Source organism: Lampetra fluviatilis, chromosome 1, assembly GCF_964198595.1.
Source record: "Lampetra fluviatilis chromosome 1, kcLamFluv1.1, whole genome shotgun sequence".
NCBI lineage: Eukaryota > Metazoa > Chordata > Hyperoartia > Petromyzontiformes > Petromyzontidae > Lampetra > Lampetra fluviatilis.
This window is the reverse complement of record NC_136275.1, coordinates 16116897-16143758: the sequence shown is the minus strand read 5'-3', so window position 1 is coordinate 16143758 and position 26862 is coordinate 16116897. Positions and strand designations below refer to the sequence as shown.

The 26862-nt window shown below is 48.0% G+C and overlaps 1 protein-coding gene across 4 annotated transcripts in view; it reads left to right on the top strand.

Annotated features, from left to right (window-relative positions):
• The window catches only part of LOC144933143 (protein TANC2-like), a 95398-nt gene that overhangs the window by 7857 nt on the left and 60679 nt on the right, over positions 1-26862 (top strand). For 2 of the 4 annotated variants that reach the window (XM_078857769.1, XM_078857735.1), the window contains exons 3-4: positions 10106-10342; positions 24308-24406. In XM_078857769.1, coding sequence (XP_078713895.1) covers positions 10106-10342; positions 24308-24406 — 336 coding nt within the window. Of the gene's footprint in view, positions 1-10105; positions 10343-18242; positions 18363-18466; positions 18598-24307; positions 24407-26862 lie in introns of those variants that run through there. The other 2 variants (XM_078857744.1, XM_078857752.1) reach the window with 2 other exon arrangements.

Sequence of the window (26862 nt, the reverse complement as noted above, 5' to 3'; positions counted from 1 at the left end):
ATCGGTGTCAGACGAAGAGAGCTAACGGGGCAGTGAGAGGCTAGCTGTGAAAGGGGCAGCAGTGACGCTAGATAGCGGGGCAGCGGTGTGGCTGCAAGGATTGCCTGACGGGGCAGCAGGGAGACTGCATATTGGAGCAGCAGGGAGACTGCACAACGGAGCAGCCGAGGGCTGTGGAGAGGTCGTCGAGCGGGACGCGGGCCTGAGCGAGACGCCGTGGTATCGAGATTCTACGAACCCAATAAAGGACAACGGAGATCGACATCTGAGAGAGAGTCCTTTATTACATTGGTGTCAGAAGTTGGGTTGGCGAAATTGTGCGTCCTCGTGACGCCGGCGACGACTTCGGGGAGGCCCGGCGAGGAACAACGGGCCGGGGCCTTGCCGTCGCCATCAGCCCTCTCGACCACGCGGCACAAAGACGCCATCTTGGGCGTGGCCGAGGAAGAACGGCGGGAAGCCGCCATCTTGCGCCCTCCGCCGCGGGAAGCCGCCATCTTGCACACGTTGCGGAGCGACGCCATCTTGTCGCTGCCGCGCGTGTCACCATCGGAGGAGGACAGAGGAGCAAGAACCCGCAGCCGTCATTTAACAACGGTCAAAGAATTCTCAATCAGCAGCGATTGGAGCGCATTCGCCTGCTGTTTTCAAGTGGCCGTACGCTCCGCCAAATGGACGGACGCGGAGGCCCTGGAAGTCTTACCAACACTTCTCGACGACGAGTCCGTCCGTTTCTTCTGCTCCATCAAGGCCGACAAGAAGAAGACGCTGCAGGGTGTCTTCGAGGAGATGGCGGATGCGTACGAGCCTCCGGACGACGCCCATCGGAGATTTGTTCAGCGCCAACGGGCGCCTGATGAACCGCCGGTGGCATTCAGAGGAGCAGCTCTGGAACTGGCGATGGTGGCATACCCCGAGACGGAGCCCGATTTGTTGGAGCCCCTCGTGTTGGGCAAAATGCTCGAATTATCTAGAGACCTGGGGATCCCCATGCCGGTGTGCAGCCATGATAAATTGACATCCCGTGCTGTGGCTAAGTGCTTGGACGCTCAATTTAATCTCCGACGCTGGAAGCAGGTGTCAGCTTGGACGGGGGGGCCCGTCGTTGAAGGCGGTGCTACGGGGTGGTATCCTACGAAGGCGATCTACGTTCCTGACGACAAGGGTCCGCAGGAGTTGACGGCCGCCTCCGCCCAGTGGCCTGCTCGGGGGGGGACGGGGCCGATGTCCGGGCCGCCGGCGTGGGAGCGTCGGGACAGGGGGGTGCCGCGCATTGGAACGACGTGGAGTGTTTCCACTGCGGCCGTAAGGGCCACTTCGCCAGGGACTGTTGGGCTCGCATCCCAGGGCCGCCCCAGCAGGAGGCCTCGACCACGGACGTCGCGCGAAAAGACCCACCAGTACAGGCAAGTCGGTGCGCACCAGACACCCGGCAAGGCCTGTCACCTCATGCATCACCATCACCGCGTTGTCCGTGTGTCGTTAACAACAAGGTGCCTCCGGTTGACCCGTGTCGCTCGCTGACGCAATGGGGCCCGTTCGGCACGCAGGGTAGTTGCGGCCGCTACGGGGTCGTCCACGGTACCGGGTTCCATTCAGGGGTTCGAGGTGCGTATTTTGGTGGACTCCGGTGCGTCCGCGACCATTATTTCGGATGTCATTTTCCATCTTTTGGGCATTCCGCCAGGGAGAGTGCGAGCGGTTTATGATTCATGCATAGCGGCGAACGGGGGAAGTATGGGCATTGTGGGCCAGGTGGATGCCAACATATCCATCGGGGGGGTGTCGGCTTCAGGGACCGTGTTGATCTCTAGGTCCCTCGCGGTACCCTGTTTGTTGGGGACTGATTTCCTGGCAAAAATGCCCATTCAAATAAGGATTGATCAAAACTGCATTGAATTACCGGGGGGGCGCAAAATTTCATTCCTACCGTCGCCATGGGGCCGGCCTGCCCCTGTTTGCCAGGTGCAGGCGCTGTCCGAGGTATCTGTTGACATTCCACCTGGTTCGCAGATGCTTATCCCGTTGAGATATCGGAAGCCAGTACCTGGTGTTGAGGGAGCGGCGGGGGTTCTGTTATCGCCGTCCACGGCTATAACGGGCGGCTCGGCGCTGGTTGGGGCACAAACAATTGTCCGGCCGGGCCAGCCCCCGTTCTTACAGGTGCTAAATGGGAGTGCAGAGAATGTCAGTGTCCCGGCCGGAACGGTTGTGGCTCACGCCACGACCGCGTTCACGACCCATGACAACCGGGTCCACCGGGACATGTTAGGAGGGGTTTCGGGGCCAACGGGGCAGGATGACCGTTGGGTTGCCGAGTTATGCAGGGAGAATTCATCCCTGACCAGAGAGCAACGGTCCGCGCTTCACGCGCTGTTGCTAAGTTATTCCGACGTGTTCAGCTCGGATGATTTTGACTTGGGACGCACCTCCCTGCTTTCCCACCACATTGATACGGGGGATGCCGCTCCCATTCGGTTGAACTCGCATCGGTTGAGCCCGACGGAGCGGGATCAGGTTCGCGGGGCAGTGGAGGACATGCTAGCCGCTGACATTATATCCCCGTCTAACAGTCCATGGGGCGCGCCGGTAGTCCTTGTGAAGAAGAAGGATGGGAAACTGCGATTTTGCGTCGATTTTCGGAAATTGAATAAGGTGTCCGTCGCAGACGCGTACCCACTTCCGCGTATGGATGATTCCCTCGATGCCTTGTCTGGGGCGAAGTTTTTTTCAACATTGGATCTCTCTTCGGGATTCTGGCAGCTTCCCCTTGACGAGTCCTCGAGGGAAAAGACGGCTTTTCGCACGCCGCAGGGACTGTTTCAGTTTAATTGCCTTCCGATGGGCTTAAATGCGGCTCCCGCCACTTTTCAGCGGTTGATGGAGCGGGTTGCTAACGGGTCTGCAGTGGGAGACATGTTTGATTTATTTAGACGATGTCATCGTCTTTAGCCGCACATTTGATGAACATTTGCAGAGATTGGAGACAATTTTTGCTAGGATGCGCTCCGCAAATTTAAAATTCAAACCGAAAAAGTGTCACCTACTGCAACGATCCGTGCGTTATTTGGGACACATAGTCAGTGCGGACGGGGTGGCCACGGACCCAGAGAAGACGGCGTGCGTCCGCAACTGGCCAACCCCGGCCTCGGTTGGGGACGTACGTCGCTTCTTGGGGTTCGCCTCATACTATCGCAGGTTCGTCCCGATCTTTGCTATGATCGCTAGGCCCTTGCACCTCCTTACGGGTAAGGGTCGGAGGTTCAGTTGGGGTCCGCCGGAGGAAACGGCGTTTCAGGGCCTACGCGATCGGTTGGCAACGGCGCCGACATTGGACTATCCGGATTTTGATCGACCTTTTATTCTGGATACGGACGCTAGTGACATTGGGATTGGGGCCGTTCTGTCACAGTCCAAGGGCGGCGTGGAGCGCGTGGTAGCCTACGGTAGCCGTGTACTGTCCCCGGCAGAAACCCGCTACTGCGTCACTCGCCGCGAATTATTGGCTATTGTCTATTTTCTCCGCCAATATCGGCCGTATCTTTACGGCCGGTCATTTATTGTGCGCACGGACCATGCGGCTCTGCAATATGCCCTGAGGGTTGACCAACCATCTGGCCAACTGGCACGATGGTTGGAGACCCTGCAGGAATTTTCCTTCGACATACAATATCGGAAGGGGTCGCGTCACGTGAATGCGGACGCACTCTCTAGATTACCGCAGGGGTCCCCTTGCGCTTGCGCGTCGGGTACGGTGTGCCCAGGACCGGCCGATGGGGTTCTGAACCTGCCGCGCTCGGTATGGATTCGCGAACAATTGCTTGACGACTCGTTGGGGGCTTTACGGAGTCGGGCTGCGAAGGGAGCGGGGAGATTGCTGTCCGGTGAGACGCCGGGGGCCGCTCTCCAGGATGGTTTGCTCATGTGGAGAGAGGGATTGCATGACCGCTGGCGTCTGGTAGTACCGTCGTCGCTACGGTACGAATTGATTCGGACTCTGCACGGCGACACTTTATTACATCTCGGGGTGCAGAAGACTTTGTTAACATTACAGCGAGACTACTTCTGGCACGGCATGACGATGGATGTCGTCGGACACATTCGGGTGTGTCCCGAGTGTGCCCGGCGGAAGCCGCCTAAAAACCCTTCCGTGCCGCCGGTGCAGTCTATACAAGTGTCTCGAATCAACGAGTTGGTGGCGCTGGATATTTTGGGACCTTTCCCGCCATCCGCTAGGGGTAGTAAATATTTGCTGGTCGGGGTGGAATATCTTTCCAGCTGGCCGATGGCTTGGCCCTTACCCGACCAGTCGGCGGCGTCTATCACGGACGCCTTCCTATTTGGATATGTGATGGACAAAGGGGCGCTGGAGAGGCTACTCACGGATCAGGGGCGAAATTTTTCTTCCAAATTGTTGGCGGAAGTGTGCGCTGCTCTGGGAACCAAGAAGGTTCGTACGTCTCCTTACCACCCGCAGACGGATGGCATGGTGGAACGCCTTAATCGGACGCTGTCGGCCATGCTATGTCACACGGTTGACGAGAAACAAGCTGATTGGGACTTGCATATACCTGGGGTACTCTCCGCGTATCGGATGACGCCTCATGCGTCCACTGGGTATCCTCCATTTTTTCTCATGTACGGCCGCGAGAATGTGCCGCCGGTGGAAGTACAGCTGAGTACGGGGGCGAAGGGTCCTGTTAAACCTCTCCCCGAATACACTCAGGACACGGTTCGACGCGTCGCCGAGGCACGGGAGGGGGCCCGGTTGGCTACTGCCAAGACTCAGGCGCGAAACGAGCGTTGAGCCCGGCGCTCGACCGGTACATGCCCCTGGCGAGCGGGGGACATGGCATGGCTGCACTGCCCGCAGGTGCGGCCGGGGACCTCCCCTAAGCTTCACAAACCATGGCAGGGGCCGGTTAAGCGTATTGAAGTCCCTAACCCGCAATCCGCACGGGTTCGGTTCGGATCACGGCGCTGGTACGTTCATACGTCTAGGCTGAAGCCTTACGTGGCCCCACGGACGGATGCGTCATCCCCTGATGTTGCCTTGCCGGTGTCTGTTGCGCCCGACGCACCTCTGCCCTTGCCTGTTGACTCTGCAAGCGCGCCTGTCGTGCCTTCTACAGATGAACCAGCCGTGACGCAGGCGGATGTGGTGAATCCTGCTCTGGGTGGGCCTACCACGGCGACGGGGCCACTTGGCCCCGCTGCCCTTCCAACCCCACCACAGACACGGTTGCCAGAGACCCCGGACTTGGGTCTCCCTGGGGAACGGGACCTTGGCGTTGACAGGCCTCCAACAGCGGCAGGCGGTTCTACTCCCGTCGATCTTAAGACCCCGTCGCGTTCTCGGTCCGTGAGCGGACCGCCGCCCATTCGGGACGGGCCGGCGACCCGCACGTGTTCCAAATCCCTTTCCTTTCGTTGATTGTTATTGTTCTTGTTGTTCTTGTTATCGTTCTTATATTCTCTGTTGTCCAGTGATGCCAGATGGTTCCAATATTGCTCGCATTATTTTCTTTTAATTATTGCAGCCGAGGACGGCTGGGTTTTCATTAGGGGGGGGGGTCGTGTAATGCGAGCAAGGATTGAGGGGGGCGGAGTCTGGGTCACGTGGGAAGTGGGTGGAGTTAGGGTCACGTGGGGGAGAGGATTTAGGGAGAGAACCGGAAGGGGAAGGGGGAGTTGAGATGGAGTGAAATACGAGGAGGCCACGCTGGGCAAGACGGAGAGAGTGGCGCGGTCGCCACACGGTGGGAGACGTCGACACCGACAGCCATCGGTGTCAGACGAAGAGAGCTAACGGGGCAGTGAGAGGCTAGCTGTGAAAGGGGCAGCAGTGACGCTAGATAGCGGGGCAGCGGTGTGGCTGCAAGGATTGCCTGACGGGGCAGCAGGGAGACTGCATATTGGAGCAGCAGGGAGACTGCACAACGGAGCAGCCGAGGGCTGTGGAGAGGTCGTCGAGCGGGACGCGGGCCTGAGCGAGACGCCGTGGTATCGAGATTCTACGAACCCAATAAAGGACAACGGAGATCGACATCTGAGAGAGAGTCCTTTATTACATATATGTGCTTTCTTGAGCAGGGGGACCTTGCAGGCGCTGCAGGATTTCAGTCAATCGGCGTAGTGTGTTACCAACTGTTTTCTTGGTGACTATGGTCCCAGCTGCCTTGAGATCATTGACAAGAACCTCCCATGTAGTTCTGGGCTGGTTCCTCACCGTTCTTATGATCATTGCAACTCCACGAGGTGAGATCTTGCATGGAGCCCCAGGCCAAGGGAGATTGACAGTTATTTTGTGTTTCTTCCATTTGCGAAAAATCGCACCAACTGTTGTCACCTTCTCACCAAGTTGCTTGGCGATGGTCTTGTAGCCCATTCCAGCCTTGTGTAGGTCTACAATCTTGTCCCTGACATCCTTGGATACCTCTTTGGTCTTGGCCATGGTGGAGAGTTTGGAATCTGATTGATTGATTGCTTCTGTGAACAGGTGTATTTTATACAGGTAACGAGCTGAGATTAGGAGCACACTCTTAAAGGGAGTGCTCCTAATCTCAGCTAGTTACCTGAGCTGAGATTAGGAGCACACTCTTAAAGGGAGTGCTCCTAATCTCAGCTGATTACCTGTATAAAAGATACCTGGGAGCCAGAAATCTTTCTGATTGAGAGGGGGTCAAATACTTATTTCCCTCATTAAAATGATAATCAATTTATAACATTTTTGACATGCGTTTTTCTGGATTTTGTTGTTGTTATTCTGTCTCTCACTGTTCAAATAAACCTACCATTAAAATTATAGACTGATAATTTCTTTGTCAGTGGGCAAACGTACAAAATCAGCAGGGGATCAAATACTTTTTTACCTCACTGTAGTTGGCTGTGTCGGGTGGTGGTGGGTTTTAACGACACATTTATATATTTATGCGATCTAATCCAAAAAAACCCTCTTATGTACGAATACTGTAATTGATTAAACTAGATCGACTATATCAAGATACTATGGATTCAACGCGTAGTAAATTAATTGGAAGGTTCTTCCCCCCATATATCACCTCCTCTTTGCTGGTGAAACATTTGCACTGTGGGTACAATAAAGCAAGTAATTTTTTTACTAAAGCAAATTATATTCGATAAGAACTTACCCATGAAAGTAATTTAATCACAAATCAACCACATATATGCTAATTAAAATATTTCATTAATATGAAGTGCAAAGCGCAATTATGGGAAGCATCCACGACAAAATATTTTGTATGTCATAGACTACTGTACTATACAATGCAGAAAAATAAATTGTTGTACTGCGCTCCGATGCCCTGACATCTACACTCTCCACCTTCAACCCATGACCAGTATGGGGAAGTATGGTGAAATATTCCCCATGATTTGCAGTACAGACATTTTTATGATCCTCAGAAGCTCCTATTATCCATGGCCCTATGTTTCCTATTTGTGATTTTTTCAAATTTTTACCACATCTAAGTTGGGTAAATTAGCAAATAATCTCGTGAATTATAGGATCCGTGATGTTTGTCCCACACAAAGACAAAGATCCCTCGTATAGTCTTAATAGACTGTAGGGGCAAGTGCTGTTAGCGAGCACCTATAAAGGCCGGCACGGCACACGAGTGGGTGGGTGTCCAACACCACGCCCGGCCACCTTTATCTCCCTCGTGGCGATGTTTACACTGCACCAGGTACTCATTTGAGGCTGAGTCGACCTAGGGGAGGCCCAGGACCGGTTCAGATAATTGTCACATGCATTCTGTATTAATTATATGTTTTCGTGAACGTAACTGATATTTTTTCCCTTTTTTTACATTTCTATAGAGAATGTATTTTAAATAACGCTTGAAGAATACAAAAAAAATTCTGACTAAACATCATTGGCATCACCATGACAGATATGTTACGGATAAAAGTAACTGGCAGATTGTGAATAAAGCTTGCTGTGGGGCTGTAGGTGGCTCATAAGTTGTAATTATTATAAAACATGGCATGTTATTACCTCACTGAATTTGCCCTCCAGATTGATTTAACTGTCCACCACTATATTTTGTACAACTCACCCTTTTCATAGCTTTTTAAGCTTTTTAAACTGTACAGTGATGATGTTCTAGTCAAAGTTCAAAATTAAGTAGCATAGTTGTACAAACTAGATTCGAAGATTTCGTGACTGCAGGAATTACTCTTTGGTTCTTTCGGTAAAGTCACGTAGCTTACTGTTCGTTTTTTTCATTCATTCTTACCTAATGACGGTTGCTTGTGTTGCAATCGAAACGTCGTATTCTTTTATTATTTGATTTTATTTTCTACGTGACTTTACCGAAAGAACCAAGTAATAGTTGGTAAAGTTGGTCTTTTTACAAATTCACTGGTTTATTCATAAGTTCACGTAAAGAAGGAACTAAAAAACGATGTTTAAAAAAACAAGATTTGTTGACAAATCTTCAAATATAGCCATGGTAGAAACATTTTTAAAAAACATCCGTATGTTTGTATAACTTCTATTGAAAGTGCGTTTGAATTTATACATGTGGAGTGGGCTCAAATTGGCGCTCACACTTCTTTGGAGGCAACACTGTTTATACTGGCAGGAACCCACTGGTTCCACCAGCCCACAGGCGATTATTGTGTCCGTCCGTCGTGCAGGAAGGGGCTGGGTGGGGAGGGAGGGGCTGGGTGGGGAGGGTGGGGAGGGTGGGGCTGAGTGGGGAGGGGAGGGTGGGGAGGGGCTGGGTGGGGAGGGTGGTGAGGGGCTGGGTGGGGGGTGGGAGGGGTGGGGCTGGGTGGGGAGGGGCTGGTCACCCCGTGGTGCCCTTATAAAACACAACGTTTAACCAACTCACGCCGGCTTGTGCCCGCCCTAACAGTGAGGCATATTTGCGGAATACACCACGCTGCCGTTGACCCTGGCCATTGACCGAGCAACCCAACGTTCCTACCAGCTTTCTCTGCAGGAATGTGTTTAACACCACACGGGTTATTACATAGTGTGGTAACCACCATCCTATTCTAACTCACACGCCGTCTCTCTCTATCTCTGACTCTCGGATATTCTAGCGTGACCCAGCCAGGTGGGCTACTGGCTGGCCCGCTGATTGGAGGCTTGACTCTTCTTGGTGTCTTCTTGACGCCTCTTCATTCTAGACAAGGGCAGCCTCGAACCTCGTTCAGAGGCTGCTTATATCGGCCTCAGTGTGCCCGACTCCATTCGAGAACCTTCTCGAAGCCTCCCTGCTGTCCACGTGCCCCCCACGGTGGGGCCCCTGGCCCCCATCGAGATCCGGTCACGTGTCCAGCCGGGGTCACGGAGAGTGCCACGGCCTCCCGAGTCTAGAACCGGCCCTGACGTCATCCCCGCCTCCCGCTGGGATGACGTCATGTGTGTGTGTGCGTATGCGTATGCAGTAGTGACGCTACTGGTCACTACACATGGACTAGTTTTATGCATCCCATTCCGTAACACTTTTATAAAAACAATTCTGCATTGAAGCACGTGTACATGTTGAAATTAATACCAATGATTAATATACATCTTCTTGACAATTACTTTCTGTGACATTTTAAATAATGCATTTAAAGGAAACACACTGTAGTTTGTTAAACTGAGTAAATATTGCATACTGGAGTTCATGGTTGAGTGCATTTATAAAAACAAATATTAGAAAACTATTACTTTGTTGGCTTTGAGATGCAGTTTTTTGTGAACAAATAACAGTGAAATCATGAAATGCTGTCCACTTCGCACAATTATAAGGCTGTTTTTATTTTGCCCCTAATATATGACATAACTGTATATGGGTAAAGCTACAAAGCACACTAACTCTGTTGATAACCGATCAAAGGTGGTATTATTCTACTTTAAATAACATTGATTATACTTTAATATTAACATTATTCCTTAGATGACTTTGTGCTTGGAATTTCGATAACCTCTGGTCTTCAAAAACTACATAAATTGTTCAACTTAGGGTACATTGATGCGCATATTATGTCAAGTTTGAATGAACAGAATGAGTAGGTATTGTAGACAGCATGGGCCAGTATGTCTAATTTGTGCGAAATACGTTTCACTTGCTCACCCATGTTGGAGGTCGAGATCAGTACCTCAAGCACTACGGCACAGTGAGCGGGAGCTGGGGTCTTGTGCCGGACGTTGAGCCCTTGCCGTACGACTCTCTGAGCCCGAGCCTGGGAGGGGGTTCCAAAGTGGGTGGAGGGGCTGGAAGCTTGCATGCCACCGAGGGCACGTCTGCATCCCTGCCCACGTCTCCACTCCTCTCGAGACACATCGGTGGCATGAGGCCATGGTCTGGACACAAATCTCCAGGTAAGTGAGTGTAGTGAAGCCAGTATTAATAACACTATGTAATACGATTTCTGTCCCTGGGTAGTAAGTGTTATTTTTTAATTGCTTATGCCTTAAAAGTATAGAAAAGGCTATTATTCCCCACAAACTTTGCTTTTGTGACCAGGACTTTACGTGCAGGAAGGACACAAATGCACACGTTTTCTCATTGAAAATAGGTAAATTTCAAAATATCACTGTCCGGGTCACAAAAGCAAAGTTTGATGGGAATAATAACCATTTTCTGTACTTTTGAGGCATAAGCAATTCGGAAATAACACTTACCACCCAGGGACAATTTTTTTGTTACACAATGCAATCATTACTCTTTCTTTTCATCTGGCTGGTAGCTCTGCAGATAGGGAGCTTCGCTCACAATTATGTAAAGTCGATGGTTATGAGTGCAAATGCTGGTGGGTGTTCATACATCCAGGGTTGATTATAATGATAGAGAACATTGACCAATGCATTAACCGATGGTATCAGTATTCATTCTTATAATTTCCGACGTAGAGTTTTTTTTTCTATTCCATATAGTTTATTTAATATTCCACATATTTACGTGCGTTCTTTGGGTTGTGTTTGCACTTCCAGCTGCCAATGCACAGAGCACAGAGGCCCACTGGGATGCAACATTCAATCTGTAGTTACTATGGTAACATATTGGCTTGCAGGAAGCCAAATGGGTTTATTTTGTTTGACCAGCAACTAAAGTGTGTAATAAATATAGTTCTTCCAAATTTGATAATTTAGCATAGCATACTAGAAATATATATTCATGGTATATATATTGCTTGCCAGTACTCTCATTACCAAATAGCAGTACTGTCACTTTATTGTTGTATATATGATTATTATTTTTTACAGAATTAAAGAGGCAACTCATGGTTAAGCTGGAAAGCGTCTTACTACAATAACGTAATAATTAATGTTTCCCAATATAGAACAGTTTAAAATGTGTACGGTATTCTGACACTTTGCTGAATGCACTTTCAATTATATTGGTAATCCTGTCGTGGTCGGCAATACTGTACAGCAGTCTGATGAATCGTAAATGTCCCTGTGTAATCTTTTATAACGCCCAATTGGGCGTTAGCACAATGTTAAAGTGCAACTTTTCTTTCTTGCAGCAAGGTCCCATAAATCCAACAAGTGAGCCCAGGGGCTTTTGTCCAGTTTTACACAAATTCATTAACATTACAAAAGCTATAGCCTCATTGGCAGCCCGGTGCTCATGCTTTGAGCTTGGTTTCCGAGTAGCCATTGCTCCTGAAAAACTCGTGCTCTGGACAGTATTGCATCACACTGTAGTTATATCAGTTACAGATTTAAGCCAAGTGCACAGTTTTCAGTGAGAGCTATGAATGGTGTTGCTGTTGGAATGTTGTCTGGGTGATGAATGAACTACGATGCCTTGCCTAGGACAAAAGTAGGAACGTTAAAGAGTGGTGATTCATCGGAAAGGCTGGAAGACCGATGAAAGATGAGATGCAGATCCGAAGTGGGTTATGAGGTTTAGTGATGCAGGATTGACTGAATTGTTGCTGTTGGACTTATTCACCTCATTTATGACTGTGACCTTCAAGGTAAGAAGAAACAACAGAGACGACGGTTGATGTTTGCTTTGCTTATCACTCTCAGTTACTCCCTGACAAACGTACCAATGGGATGGAGTGTGCGTGTGCCTTATGTTTTAACCCTATATGCAATTTGTGTAAACAAAGAATAGGAATACTCCACAACACTAATACTCTGACTATGGTTTGTGTAAATGTTTCTTGTACTAAACATTGAGTAAGCAGATGTTTTTTTGAACTATATAATATAGTAGTTATTAATGAAACGCAATACAGCACGTAAATATATGCATTGGAACGTACTTAATTTTGTTAAAATTAAATTGAAAGTGGGGCATATACATTCGAGAGAATAACCTACAGTATAAACTTGTTCAGTAACGTCAAAATACTAGTTTTATAGATCACATTGAACCAGAATACATTATTACTAAAGTACTCTAAGAAAAATATTTCAATTGGTAATTTCAGTACGGTATTAATAACATACCAATGCAGTTATACGGTACAGTGCAGTTATACGGTACACATTTTTTTTTAAATGTACGTGTCTCTGTAGTGTAGAATGTACTATAAGAAATGACCAAGTTCGGCACTGTACTGTTTTAATGGATAACGTAGGGAAGTCTACAATGTAGTGTATACTTTACTCTTTGGTTCTTTCGGTAAAGTCATGTAGATAGAAACATTAATAGATCACGACGTTTCGATCGCAACACAAGCAACCATCATCAGGTGAGACAAACACAGCAGGAGAACTGCTGACGCAGGGGAAATAACTGCTGCAACACGAGGTTACTGTATATAGGTTAGGTGGGCTCAACCCATGGGTAAGTGGGTGGAGCTAGAGATGGAATTTGTACGTAAATGTAAGAGATTGGAATGTCAATGTGGCTTTAGGTGGGTTAAACCCAAGGGTAAGTGGGCGGAGCTAGAGATGGAATTTCTATGTAAGAGATTAGCATGTCGATGTGAGACAACTTCAGAAACCAGGGGCTGTGCCAATGAGAAGATTAGCATGTCAATGTCAGAGAACCGGGCAACAAGAACAATAAACCCGCAAGAGCAACTACGAGGATAGACCAGCATGTCAACGAGAGAGATAAACATGGAGAGAGAGAGACACACAGAGAGAGAGACACACACAGAGAGAGAGACACAACGAGACACAACACAGAGAGACAGAGAGAGGGATACACAGAGAGACAACCACCACAACCGATCTTGACACCGCTGGTACCAGTCATTGGCAAGTCCACTCAGCTCCATATCCTCCTGTACCACATCATTCCATCTCTTCTCCAGCCCGTGCCGCACCCGTTTCGCCCCCTCGATCTGGCCGAACAAAAGCTGTTTAGGCAAGCGGTGGAGGGGCATGCGGACTACATGGCCCAGCTAACGCAGCATTGTCTACCGGAGGAGCTCACCGATGGGACTTTGTTCAGATCTTTCAAGGATTTGTGAGCTCACACAATCCAGCGTGGTTAAACCCAGGATGGATCATAGGCAGGCCAGCCTAAATAGCTCTAACTGGCGAAGATGTTCCATTAGGGGGGTCCACGTTTCACAAGCATAGAGACGGGAGGGAATGACCGTGGCCAAGAAGACCTGAAGCTTTGTGCGGAGCAACAGACCAGGTAGTTTCCACACAGCGTTATGCAACCGATGAAAAGATAATGCCACTCGACTGATTCGAAGTGAGACCTCTGCTGTTAAACTGGAGCCGGTCATGAGGAAACTGCCCAGGTATGGGAAACTCTCCACTCTCTCCACAACTGCCCTATCACCAATTGGGAGTTGTGGGGGTGGAGCGTCCGATGGTACAAAATACCCAAGCAGGTGCTTAGTTTCGGTGGGGCTGGTGGTAAGGCCCCACTTCTTAGTGGCAAGCTCCAGGTTCAGCAGCAGCGCCTCCAACTCTTCCTCTGAGTGAGCAGCAATTACCAGATCATCGGCATACGTAACATGGTTGAGCAATAGGGAGCCATCCCTTGACCGCACCCAGGCATCGATCAGCCTCCCATTGTATCTGTACCAGATAGAAATTCCTCCGGTACAGCTATTGAAGGCATCACGAACTACGTGGTCGAAATAGATGTTAAATAATGTGGGAGCCAGAGGACATGCCTGTCGCACCCCAAGGTGTACAGGGAATGGCTCCAACTCCCACATAGTTTTACCCGTGCCAGCTCACCATCATGAAGGTCCTTAATGATCGTGAGCAGAGGGTCACGGACTCTGAAAGCACGAAGAACTACCCAGAGCCCAGACCTACTGATGGTATCATAGGCCTTGACCAGGTCAATAAAGCAGTGATGTAGGTCTTGTTGGAATTCCCTACACCTCTGCTGTAGCAGATGGATACAAAATATGGCATCTGTGCAGGACCGCCCTTTCCTGAAACCGCATTGGGGCTCCGCAAGCCTCTCCTCAGCGTGCCTAGCAAGGATATGTTGAATAATCCTTGCCAGGACCTTTCCCGGCACACTGAGGAGTGAGATGCCCCTGTAGGTAGTTGTTACAGTCTGTGCGGTCCCCCTTCTTACAGAGAGGGACCACCAGGGCATCCTTCCAGTCCTGTGGAACCCGTCCAATGGTCCAGACTGTTGTTATGATGTCTTGTAGGGCAGTCTGTGCACAAACGCCACCCTCCCTCAGCATTTCACTTGGGAGATCATCTCTGCCCGGTGCCTTTCGTGGTCTCTGACTCTGGATCTCCTTCAGTACTTCCTCAACAGATGGCACCTCAGCCAGCCACTCACAGGGGGTGACTTCCTCCAATATTTGAGGCACCGCAGCCTCAGCAGGGTCATCCCCACTTTGTCCCACGTTGTTATCCAGGCTGAGGAATGTCCCCTCCTCCAGGACCTCACAGAAATGCTCAGCAAATCTGCAAACCTGTTCCTGGGGGTTGGAAATTGGATCACTGGGTACAAACTGAGTAATCATTGGAAGGACGTTATTGACCAGGTAAAGTCTTAACTGACTGTGATGTTTCCATCCTACTTGCCGATGTCAGCTGTTATTTCCGACTCTCTGAGTACTTCCCCAGGTTAAATGTCTTTACATTAACGGGCTAATTGTCTCACTAACACAGCTAGCCGTTGCCCCTTTCTCTCGCTATGGCGGGAGCTCTCGTTTTTTAACAGACTATAACTGTCTGTGATGTTTCTGTGTATGTGTCTCTCTGTTTATTTGTCTCTCTGTGTGTGTATCTCTATGTATGTCTCTATATGTGTCTCTCTCCCTTTGTTTTCTGTGTGTGTGTCTCTCTCTCTCTGTGTCTCTCTCTCTCCATGTGTATCTCTCTCGTTGACATGCTGGTTTGTTCTTAATTTTGGAGCTTTCGTGACTGCAGGAATTATTCTTTGGTTCTTTCGGTTAAGTCACGTCTAAAGATAAAATAATAAATTAAATAATAGCATATTACGACGTTTCGATTGCAACACAAGCAATCATCATCAGGCATAAAAGAAATAGCAACAAAAATCAAACTAGAAAACTATAGACAGACATACAAGCAGACAGACATCACAAGGACACACAGAGAGAGGACACATCGGCACAAAGAGAGAGGTCGTTTCTGTGACGGTGCCTTAGATATAGAGAGGGGGGCGGGGGCGGAGAGAGGGAAGGGGCAGAGAAAAAATTAGCATATCAATGAGTGGACGGCAACGTGATGCTGCTGCAAGTAAGATGACGACGCGGCACGACACGCAAGCTTGAAAATCAGGAGAAAGACACACTAAAATTAAATAACCTAGTAAAATATCTAAATGTAATGTAATGCAACACAGAGAGTCGGTCAACACACAATTAACGCATAGCCTGGTTGATTACGTATTTCAAAGATTGCTAAGTTAGAATTTAAGTGTGAAAATTCCAAAGAGAGGACCCAGGCAGAGAGAACAGACAGCGGTAAGCAAGATGACGACGTGGTACGGTACGCAAGCTTGAAAATTAGGAGAAAGGCACACTAAAATTAAATAACCTAGTAAAATATCGAAATGTAGTGTAATGCAACACAGAGATTTCAAGCTTGCGTGCCGTGCCGCGTCGTCATCTTACTTGCAGCAGCATCACGTTGCCGTCCACTCATTGATATGCTAATTTTTTCTCTGCCCCCTCCCTCTCTCCGCCCCCGCCCCCCTCTCTATATTTAAGGCACCGTCACAGAAACGACCTCTCTCTTTGTGCCGATATGTGTCCTCTCTCTGTGTGTCCTTGTGATGTCTGTCTGCTTGTATGTCTGTCTATAGTTTTCTAGTTTGATTTTTGTTGCTATTTCTTTTATGCCTGATGATGATTGCTTGTGTTGCAATCGAAACGTCGTAATATGCTATTATTTAATTTATTATTTTATCTTTAGACGTGACTTAACCGAAAGAACCAAAGAATAATGCTGGTTTGTCTTCGTAGTTGCTCTTGCGGGTTTTTTGTTCTTGTTGCCCGGTTCTCTGACATTGACATGCTAATCTTCTCATTGGCACAGCGCCTGGTTGCTGGAGCAGTCTCACATTGACATGCTAATCTCTTACATTTACGTACAAATTCCATCTCTAGCTCCGCCCACTTACCCTTGGTTTGAGCCCACCTAAAGCCATGTTGACTTGCTAATCTCTTACATTTACGTACAAATTCCATCTCTAGCTCTGCCCACTTACCCTTGGATTGAGCCCACCTAAAGCCTATAACACGTTCCTTCTGAGTGGGCAGGTAGGAACTTGGTTGGATAGCGCATTCGTGCACGACAGACAAATATGCATGACAGACAGACAAATAATCCCTGGTGGGCAGTGTAGAACCTGTTGTTCCTACCTGTATAACCTCGTACTGGTAAGAACCACCTGGTTCCACCAGCCCACAGGGGATTATTGTGTCCGTCCGTCGTGCTTCCAAATATGGGAGGGGTGGGGCTGGGTGGGGCTGGGTGAGGGATGGGAGGGGTGTGGCTGGGTGGGGAGGGGAGGGGCTGGTCACCCCGTGGTGCTCTTATAAAACTCAACGTTTAACCTACTCACGCCGGCTTGTGCCCGCCCTTACAGTCGGCCATATTTGCGGAATACACCACGCCGCCGTTGACCCTGGCCATTGACCGAGCAACTCAACGTTCCTACCGGCTCCCTCCGCAGGAATGTGTTGTTGCAGCAGCTCTCTCTCCTGCGTCAGCAGTTCTCCTGCTGTGTTTGTCTCACCTGATGACGGTTGCTTGTGTTGCGATCGAAACGTCGTGATCTATTAATTTTTCTATCTACGTGACTTTACCGAAAGAACCAAAGAGTATGGATTCCTGGAGCCATGAAAGCTTCAAATCAAGAGTGTATACTTTATTTCAATTTCATTTAAGCGAAACACGGATGTATAATGTTCTCTGATGCGTCAAATAAATAGTGACTGCCACGTTTATCATCATACCACCTCGAGACAAACAGCAATTGGGGGGACAGACGATGTGGGATTTCTGGCAGTTTTGGGTACAGTATAGCCTCCAAAAATGGGACCTTTTTGTTGGGTGGTTGGGTGGTGGTGGCGGTGGTTGGGTGGTTGAGTGGTGGGGGGGGGTTGGGTGGTAGTGGGGTGGAGTGATTGGGTTGGGTGGTGGTTGAGTGGTGGGGGGGGGGCTGGGTGGTGGTGGGGGGGGGAGTGATTGGGTGGTGGTTGGGTGGTGGTTGAGTGGTGGGGGGTTAATGGGTGGTGGTTGGGTGGTGGTTGAGTGGTGGGTGGTTGGGTGGTTGAGTGGTGGGGGGGGGGGGTTGGGTGGTTGAGTGGTGGGGGGGTAGGTGGAGTGGTTTGGTGGGGGGGGGGATTGGGTTGAGTGGTGGGGGGGGGGGTTGAGTGGTGGGGGGTGAATGGGTGGTGGTTGGGTGGTGGTTGAGTGGTGGGGGGGGGTGATAGGGGGGAGTGATTGGGTGGGGGGGGGTTGAGTGGTGGGGGGGTGGTTGGGTGGGGGGGGTTGAGTGGTGGGGGGTGGTTGGGTGGTTGAGTGGTGGGGGGGGTTGGGTGGTGGTAGGGGGGAGTGGTTGGGTGGGGGGTTGTTGTAGGGGGAAGTGGTTGGGTGGGGGGGGGTTGAGTGGTGGGGGGTGGTTGAGTGGTGGGGGGGTGAGTGGTGGTGGTTGGGTGGTTGACTGGTAGGGGGGGGTGATTGGGTGGTGGCGGTGTTACATCACCCGACCACCACGCCGTCTCCAGAGGGGGGCGGAGTGCCACGGGGAGGAGGGAGGCTACTACAGTGTAGGTGGCTGTCTTTGCCGCCGTCGATGCTGCTGCATCGCGGGCAGATTCTGGGGGGGGGGGGTCTGCGGCGAGCGAGAGGGGCGTGGAAAACGTTAACAGCACATGAACAAGTCGGATGTCAAGTGGGTTTAAAGGAAAAGCGGGTTCCGCTTATTCGTCCCGGCGACTTCTTTGGCCGTGCCAAGCGAAAGGTGGAGGAGAGTTGCGGCGCGCAGATCGAGGCGTGTTTGAACGGGGGGTGGGTGGGTGGTGGAGACCTTGACTCGCCTTATGTTTTGCAAATTCATTTCGCTTTTGCTCCTCCCGGCCGTTCTGCTGAACTGTAATATATTGTATGTGTGTGGCAGCAAAGCCACCCACCACCACGACCGTCTTGAGTCAATGCAAGTTGCTGCCTTGCTAACATGCTGCCCTTCAAATTACTCGGTGGGTAGTCGCCGTCCGACTGCAGGCCGTGTATGAATGTTGTTGTTGCTGCTGCTGCGTTGTCGCTCCATGTGGATGTGTCGGGGGGGGGGTTGCTGTATTTGTGGGAAGATGGGTTGAGGGTTTTTTGGCTTTTGTCAGGTGTTGTGCGCGCACGTGAAGCCAAATAAAATTCGTTCTTTTAGCATTTGACGCCGTGAGATTCTGCCATGTAAAATGCTGCAATCGGATCTTACAAGCTCATGTATTTAAACATCTGCAAGCTCGTGTAATTACAGTGATATACTCTTACTCTGTTGGAACTGCGAGGGCAGAGATTCACCTGTCAAACATAGGTACGGCAATTTGCGTATTAAGTTAACTTTTATCAGTGCTTGTTGATTGAACCATTTTATATTCCCTTGTTAGTGTGTATTAATCATTACTATAGAACAACTGTGGATGTTTTCTTTGTGTTCTGGATTTCTTGTTCGACTACATTGCAGAGCCACACCACTTCTATACCTGCCGAGTGCGGCATTAATCCCCATTGCATTTCCCAGAACGTTTTCTGATGCATGTCGGAACATATCACGTACTGTATCAAACATCTATGCGTGTTTGTTTTTAAGTAACCTGTATAACACTTCACCAATCCATGGCCACGCGTTTGACCCATTTAGGTTGTTTTCAGCATTATCTAAAGCTTGATAACATATACTGGGTAGCGATTCGCATTGCACGCGATGTACATTTAAATCGCTTTGCTGCTTGAAACGTAAAGTAAAATTGCAGGGACGCCCTTGCCTAGTTACTGTACAAGCAACTCTTATATATTGGGTTGTTTTTTTGAATAATGCCCGCTGCATTTGTATAACAGCTGCTGTGATGACACTGGTCTGGCTTTGGTCACTAACGCGTCAAGCCGCGACAGCTTGTAAAAGCACTTGGCAATGTGTGTGTGGGGTGATCATCCCCCCCGGTTAAAGACTTGAAGCGTGAGATTTGTAAATAACATGTGGTTGTGGGTTGTTTTCATGAAACAACTGGATGGGCCATCGATTCCGGCTGTTGCAGTTATTGACACCCACAGGTTCCACTGGGTTTTATTTTTCACACCGTAGTATGACACATTGCAACAAAGGCACTATTATCTAAATACGCAAGAACGGCCAGTTTTTTTTACTAACACGTGCTTTGCAGAATTTAGATTGCACGCTTTGACCATAACGGTCTTGTGTTCTGAATGCTTCAGTAAAATAAAAGTCTGGTTATAGCAAAAAAAAAGGTCTGCACATTTTCCCATCTCTTACTGTGTAAATCAGCCTGTTGCTCATATAAAACTTGCATCTTGATAAAACCAGAACTGTACTGACAAATGGAATGTTATGTATATGGAAAAACTGGTAATTTTGGGAGGAAAACGTTAATATTATTCACACCTATTACTGGAAGTACAGTCGCACGACAGGCATGTGAGTCTATAACCATATTAATGCAAAACATGCTATACATAGTCTTTGGCTCGCACATTTACATTTTACATGCTTGGAGTTAGGGGGTTTAACCATTTTAATTTTTACTTCTACCCTCAATATATACACGTGGAATCGTGCTTGATAATGCACGAACCGTATATGTTCTGTGTAATACTCTTGTCATTTTGAGGACCCAGGTGACCTGAAAATTACACTATCCTGGTCTCTTGGAGTTCCCACGTGGTTAAATAAAATAAAATAACCGTGGCCACTAGAGGCGCCAGCTTTCACCGCATATGAAAAATCGAAACAATGACGAGAGACACTGCAGTCATCTCAAATTACAAATTATATCACCAATTAATATACTCTACATTGTGATAGCGAATGATACAATTACAATTGTGATTGATCCCAGGTCTGTTCATGACCCTGAGTCATGACAATTAAATTAATCTCAGGGGGTTGAATATTTTACACTTGTACTTGGTAAAGATTGCTACAGGATGTACAGAGGACAGCACTAAAATGGAATGACGGGAGCACATCATCTGGGAGGGATTGATGCTCCAACAATAAATCCATGGATCAAAGAACTGAGTGCAAATCACAAATATCAATCTACCAACTGGCCGATGGAAACATGACACTCCTTAAAAAGTCTGGAGTTTCAGCAAGGCCTTCATGTTTAAAGACGTGTAATAAATAGTGTGGAAACATTTCCGAAAAACCGATAACACAGTACACATTTGTCATGGCATATACAACATTACTTCCTATAGTTGTCGTCCTAGGAATGTGGAATTTCCACCACTCGCTCAGGACCACTAAAGGAGATGGATGAGCACCGAATCTTTTACCACTGGAGCAAGGAGGGGTGGGGCTATTTTAGGACGGCGTTAACTCAGCTCATGATTCAGAAGCTGGCGGAATGTGAAATCATACAAAAGGTGAGATGTTCAGGTTAACGGTCATAAGGGCAAATTTCAATTTAAAGCTTTCGTGACTGCAGGTGCTTTGAGGTTAGGCTCGGGGTGACTTGCCTTAGCTGATGGCTACTTACAATGTGTTGGCAAGCAAAAATAAAGAGGGTCATTTGCCCATGTGATTAAAGGTCAGGTCAGGGTGATGTCCTTTGCAGAGCTGTTCAATAAAGCTTCTTGCAGTAGTAGCAACAGCAGCTGCAACATTCGTGAGTGGATTAATGCAACTGGAGCAGAAAGTGTACATTTTTTCCATGTTTGCGGCTTCATGTTGCTCCGTTTTCAGTATTAGTTGGGTGAAGACAAACAAGTGTTTAAAGAAAAACATTCTAATGTCAAGTTAAAGTCGCTCTGCTTTGTATATACAGTACAGTTATGGAAGTCAAAACAAACGTTAATGTTATTAAAACATGGCATTTTAATTAAACACATTAACTCTGGTAATGAGCTGAAGAAAATATTTTGCAAAGTGAAATATAGTATCCGACAGTATAGAAGACCTAACAGAATGGCTTGACGACATAAGAGATTGGTGCCAGATAGATGTGCACTACTTGAGCATATTGGCACAAGACGGGAAAATTTTAACAAATGACGAAATGTGCAGTGGACACCCTACCGGGCTACCCATGGATCGTGATGATGATGACAGTATATTAGTTTCATGTAAAAAGTGTTAAGTGAAATGGCACAATGGGCGTACACCAATGGCCCCACAACACCCCATTATATTACATAGAGTAAATATGCATTGAACTCCATTGCATAATGGACACCGTTACATAACAGGAAAGTTTGGAGCAATAAGCACTACGTGGACTACCAAAGGGGACCCAAAAGTAAAACAATTACACCAACTGGCCCCCGCCTTTAAGGCCCCCGCATTTAAGGCCCCACTCTCCCCCAGCATTCCTGCCTTTGTTTTGGTCTTTGCAAAAACACACTGGGGAGAAGTTCTCGGTGCTCTTTTTCCAGTGGCGTCTCTTCCTTCCTGCCCCGCATCGACTCATGGCCATCCCTTTCAGTTTCTGGCTTGGCGTTGTTTGGGCGTTTGCGGCAGAGCCCTCCTAGTTCGTGACTTTATGGGCCCAACTCGCCGGTCCTGCAGGCTTCTCGTATTACCGTGGAGCAAACTGATGGCTCCAACAGATGAATCTGTCTCTTCCCCCCCTGCCCCCACGTCGTTTCCTGGGAGCTGTAACTAACTCGTTTAGTAGCAGTGGTAGCAAAGCCAGTATGGCTGTAGTAATTCTGGAAGCAGACACACATTTTTTTGTCATTTAACTTTATGGTCCCAATAACTTATGAGTTCATACTTAGTTTTACTGTGTGAAGATGCCATGTGTCGTAAGAGTGGAAGACATTTCCACTGAATGAAAGACACTTTTTGCTGACGTGAAGGTAACTACTAAACTTCATGCAATATTCTTGTGCAGTTATTTCAGTCTTTATGGAAGGATCACTGTCAGAAATACAGTACTGTATGTGTTTATATAGTTATGCAAAATAATACTTTATTTTTGTCAACTTCCTATAACCACACGCTAAAATGATTGGTAGTATAATTACCAAAAGTTGTCAATACATTTGAAGAGTGTAGTTGTAGTGAATGAGTTGGCTTGTAAATTATATTTTGTGAACTTAAATATTGCTTCTCGAGTCAATTGCATTCATGCAATTATATATGGAAATGACATTTTTGAGGGTGTATTTTTGCTCAAGCTTTTAATAAATGCAAACGATATTTAATAATTGTGCAAAAATAAAGCCCATGTCTTAAAACCTCTAACTACTGTACCACTTGATATTTAATCCTCAGAAAAGTAAAAAATCTGTTCCTGCTTTTTTAATGCAGAATGTGTTTTGCAAGGACTCCAGATGTTTTTTCATTCAATTATATAGTCCATGGGGTTAAATTAATATCAGCTTTGGAAACTATGTAAAAGTATAACTGCATTAAAAAAGCAATGCAAATTGCTATAATTGCACCTTCACCAATGAGCATGTAAGTGAGACATACTCTGACTCGCACTGAATTAAAATGTTGCCTCTTGCTGTATACATTAATCTCAACTTCACCAAATGTAGAAATTTTACGGTGCAAAGCAATACGAGCCAGACTGAAGTTTGCATTACATTTGGATTTACAGAAACCGTATTGAGGAATGTTTTTTTTTTACGAAGACATTCCAAACAACTTAGGTCTCATCCACCCTTATGCCTTGAACGCATGACGTTTCTGCAGTTTTGCTACACAGTGTGACACTTGGCTCAAAGTGTTCAAGTTTTAAGGGGCCGAGGGCATCTCGTTTAAGTGGTAATGTTATATTTTGTATTCTGAACTTGGGTTCAGGTTGTGTCAGCATGTGTCTTATTCCAGTCATGTTTAAATTGAAGCAGACTACTGGTTTATTCCTGCATTTCATTTGTATTTACAAGTATGTTTTACACAGTACAGTATAGTTACATTGCTGTTGTACATTGCTGTGGTGATGATGTGTAAATATGGATGGATAATAATCTGAAGAGTATTTGCACTGGGTTTAAGAGCCTGACCAGCAGTGTGAAGTATGGCTATATACAATTATATGACCAACCCGGCAATGGGAGATCTTAGTGGATGAAGATCCACAAATGGATGTGGATGTCTTGATATGCTCAGAGGTTACGTTAACCAACGGTGTGCTTACTGTATTCTGTATAAATGTCATTTATTGAAGTTAGAACGTTATGTCATTAGGCTTATAGTATGAAAATGTGCAGGAGTTTATTACACTAACACGTAATACAGGAATTCATAGGGAAAATAGCCATTGTTAAATAGTGTATATGGTACTTGAATAATTATGTTCTTGCATGATGAATACTGTAGCACCCAAACATTGTATCCTTGTATCCAATGCCTTATTTTCGATTAGTCATGTAATTATGGATTTATTTTCATCTGGGAAATACTGAAACAGATGTTTGTGGTAATTTAGCCTAAAAATGTGACAACCAATAACACAAGTCTCTGGTGGCATTCCGGCCAATCCAGTAACTCGTTTCATTGTTGTCAGCAATGGGTAATAGGATTGGCTAGGAGAGCTTGTAACTGAAAGTTTAGGCTTAATAACAGGAAAACTCAATTGCATGACTGTGCTTGGAGGCAAACTTAAGGGTGCTAATGAATATGGATGTTGTAAACGGTTAAGCTCACAGTAACTGTGCCCAACCAGTGTTACCTTTCTTGCTGTTGAATCTCTGCATTATCTCACCGCTGAATCGCAGGTTCAAACAGGAAGCCGAGGTACGCGGACGTAACCCGTGACCCCGAGCCGGCTGCGCCGTCCGTCAGTAGAGCAGACTCGGAGCAGCTGCCTACTCATGGTATGCAAGCAAATCCTCACAACAAGCAAACCTGTTTGCCAGCCTGTCAGCAGCTCATAACTGAGGAGCACGTGTGTGTGTGTTTTTTCAGCAACCATTCTCCATCAATTTTTTGTTGTTGCGTACATTTCCACAAAGGTGCGGGATGTGGGAAAATTGTTTTCGTGCCTGGGGTTCTTTGGTTTTTCAGGTTACAGTCGATTTATTGCACATATTTGCGTTTCATATTGGGATGAAATGTGTAAATGAAATGTGTAAAAGCATGTTTTATGACATGTAAAATCTTCAGAATATACAGTATGAATAACAAGCACTTTCAAATTGGAGTGATGTTCATCTTTGCTTACATTTTTTAACATGTAACTTTTGTGCCCGTTGTTGAGTAAAGAAAATCACACGTAGAAAATGTAATATGTTGAACTTTTCTCTCCTGCGAGTTAAAAGAGCATGCTTTTTGAAAAAAACTTATCTCTTTACATCACGTTATTGCTACAAAGTTTAGCATCGATCCTCGCCACAAGCCCTTATCCCTCCCATACTCTTACTGGCATGTTTAAATTGTGCTAAGGCTGTAGGAATGTGTCAGATGAAAGATTCGGTGTCTTCTAGAGGTGGGCGGATTTAGTCATGGAGTGAGCCGTTTCTGGATGGTGAGCAGGGTCACTTCACAGGTGACATTATTGAAAATGAGGCCAGCGTAAGCCCAACGTCTCAAACGAGTACCACAGATTTCAAGAAAATATCTGCGTTTTCTGCAGTTAACGTTTGTGAACTACAGTATTTTTCTCACGTAAATGTAACATTATAACATTATTTTGTAACTGTTAAGTTCAGTAGCTTCGTTGTAATTGCATGTTTAACGCGATAAACGGGGTACTTACCTGCACTAGCAGACATCCACCAGTAGGGTGTGATGTGTGGGCCACCAAGGTTCCCCAGACCCCAAGAGGGGGGCTGGGGGAAGATTCCAGGTCCCTCTGTAACTCTCTAGAAGGGAGGCGTGGCCAGAGGCGTGGGAACCCTGGCAGGTGTATAAAAGCCGGACCCCTGACCCGGGTTCGACAGTGTTCCTCAAGCCGAAGACTGAAGACCGGGCTTAGAGTAGGACCCAGAGGCCCCCAGACCCACTGTCCTTTTAAGGACCGGGACTGAGGTGGGACAGTAGTTGGACCCTGGGTACCCACAGACCCCGACGTCCTTGTAAGGGCCGGGACTGAGTGGGCCAGTGGCCGGGACCCGAGGACTTTGGCTGGGTCAGGTCAGGGTAGCCTCCCCTAGGGCCCCTAGCCGGAGGGCTGAGTGCAGAGTGGTCCCCAGTGTGAGGAGGCACGATAGCCCGGAGGCCATACCTCCCCAGGTAGCGGGTGTAAGGGGCCGTTACCCCTTTGTCTTAGAGACCCTGTACACTAGTGTTGTTAAATGAAAGTGTCGCCTCAACTACCGGCTCCCCCTCGTCCTTGGGCTCACTACACATGTGTAGTAAGACCGAATTAGGTGCACACACACGCACTTGGAGGCAACACTATTTATTAAACGGTAAATAACATAACGCTGTACCTGAGGTGGTGACCACCTTCCTCAACTCACTAACACTCTGGAACACGACACAGACTGGACCAGGCAGGCAACGGCCTGCCTGGCCCAGGACGACGACTCGGGACTTGACGACTCGTGATGTCTTCACTTTGGAGTACAGTACAACAGCAGCCTCGCTCTGCGTTCACACCACGCTTATATTTGGTTTGGCGTCGCTGGCTCCGCCCCGGCGTGGCTGGCTCTCTTCAGGCCACGCCTCCCTTCCCAGGACACGCCTCACTTCCCCCACCTCTGGGAGGGTCCGGATCCCTCCACCACGTGACCCCCCAGGCACCCCCTTGGGGCCCCCAGCCTTCGTACGGGCCGACACAGTAGTGACCTTTCTCTGTCACTACACATGTGTAGAGGTGTAATTGTAAAGATGTATGGGCACGGATGGGTAACAAACACAAGGGGCGTGGTTAGGGCCGTACACAGAGGAGGTGCTCACACCGACGTCCGCACCTGCATCCCCCACGGGCCCCTCCCGGGGGCCGAGTGCTATAAAAGGTGGTGAGCCGGAGGGCTCGAGGTCGAGTGTTAGCTTTAACCAGCGAAGAGTGAAGACCAGCTAGAATAGGCCCCGGAGCTCCCCTGGCTCGCTGTCCTTGTCAGGACCGACCAGGGCAAGCCGGTGGCGTGGCCCCGAGAGCCCAGACTGACGTTCTTATAAGAGCCGGTCTGGAGACTCAGGGTGCCGGGATCCCAGCTTGACCAGGGCTGGGATAGGTAGCCTCCCCTAGCTCCGTAGTGGAGGACTCGGGCGTAGGTTAGCGGGGTTAGACGTTGTGTCTCCCTGTTAGACGAGTGAAGGGGACGATACCCCTTCAAGTGCTGTGTATTCCCGTTACTGTACACAAGTTAGTATTAATAAATAAGTG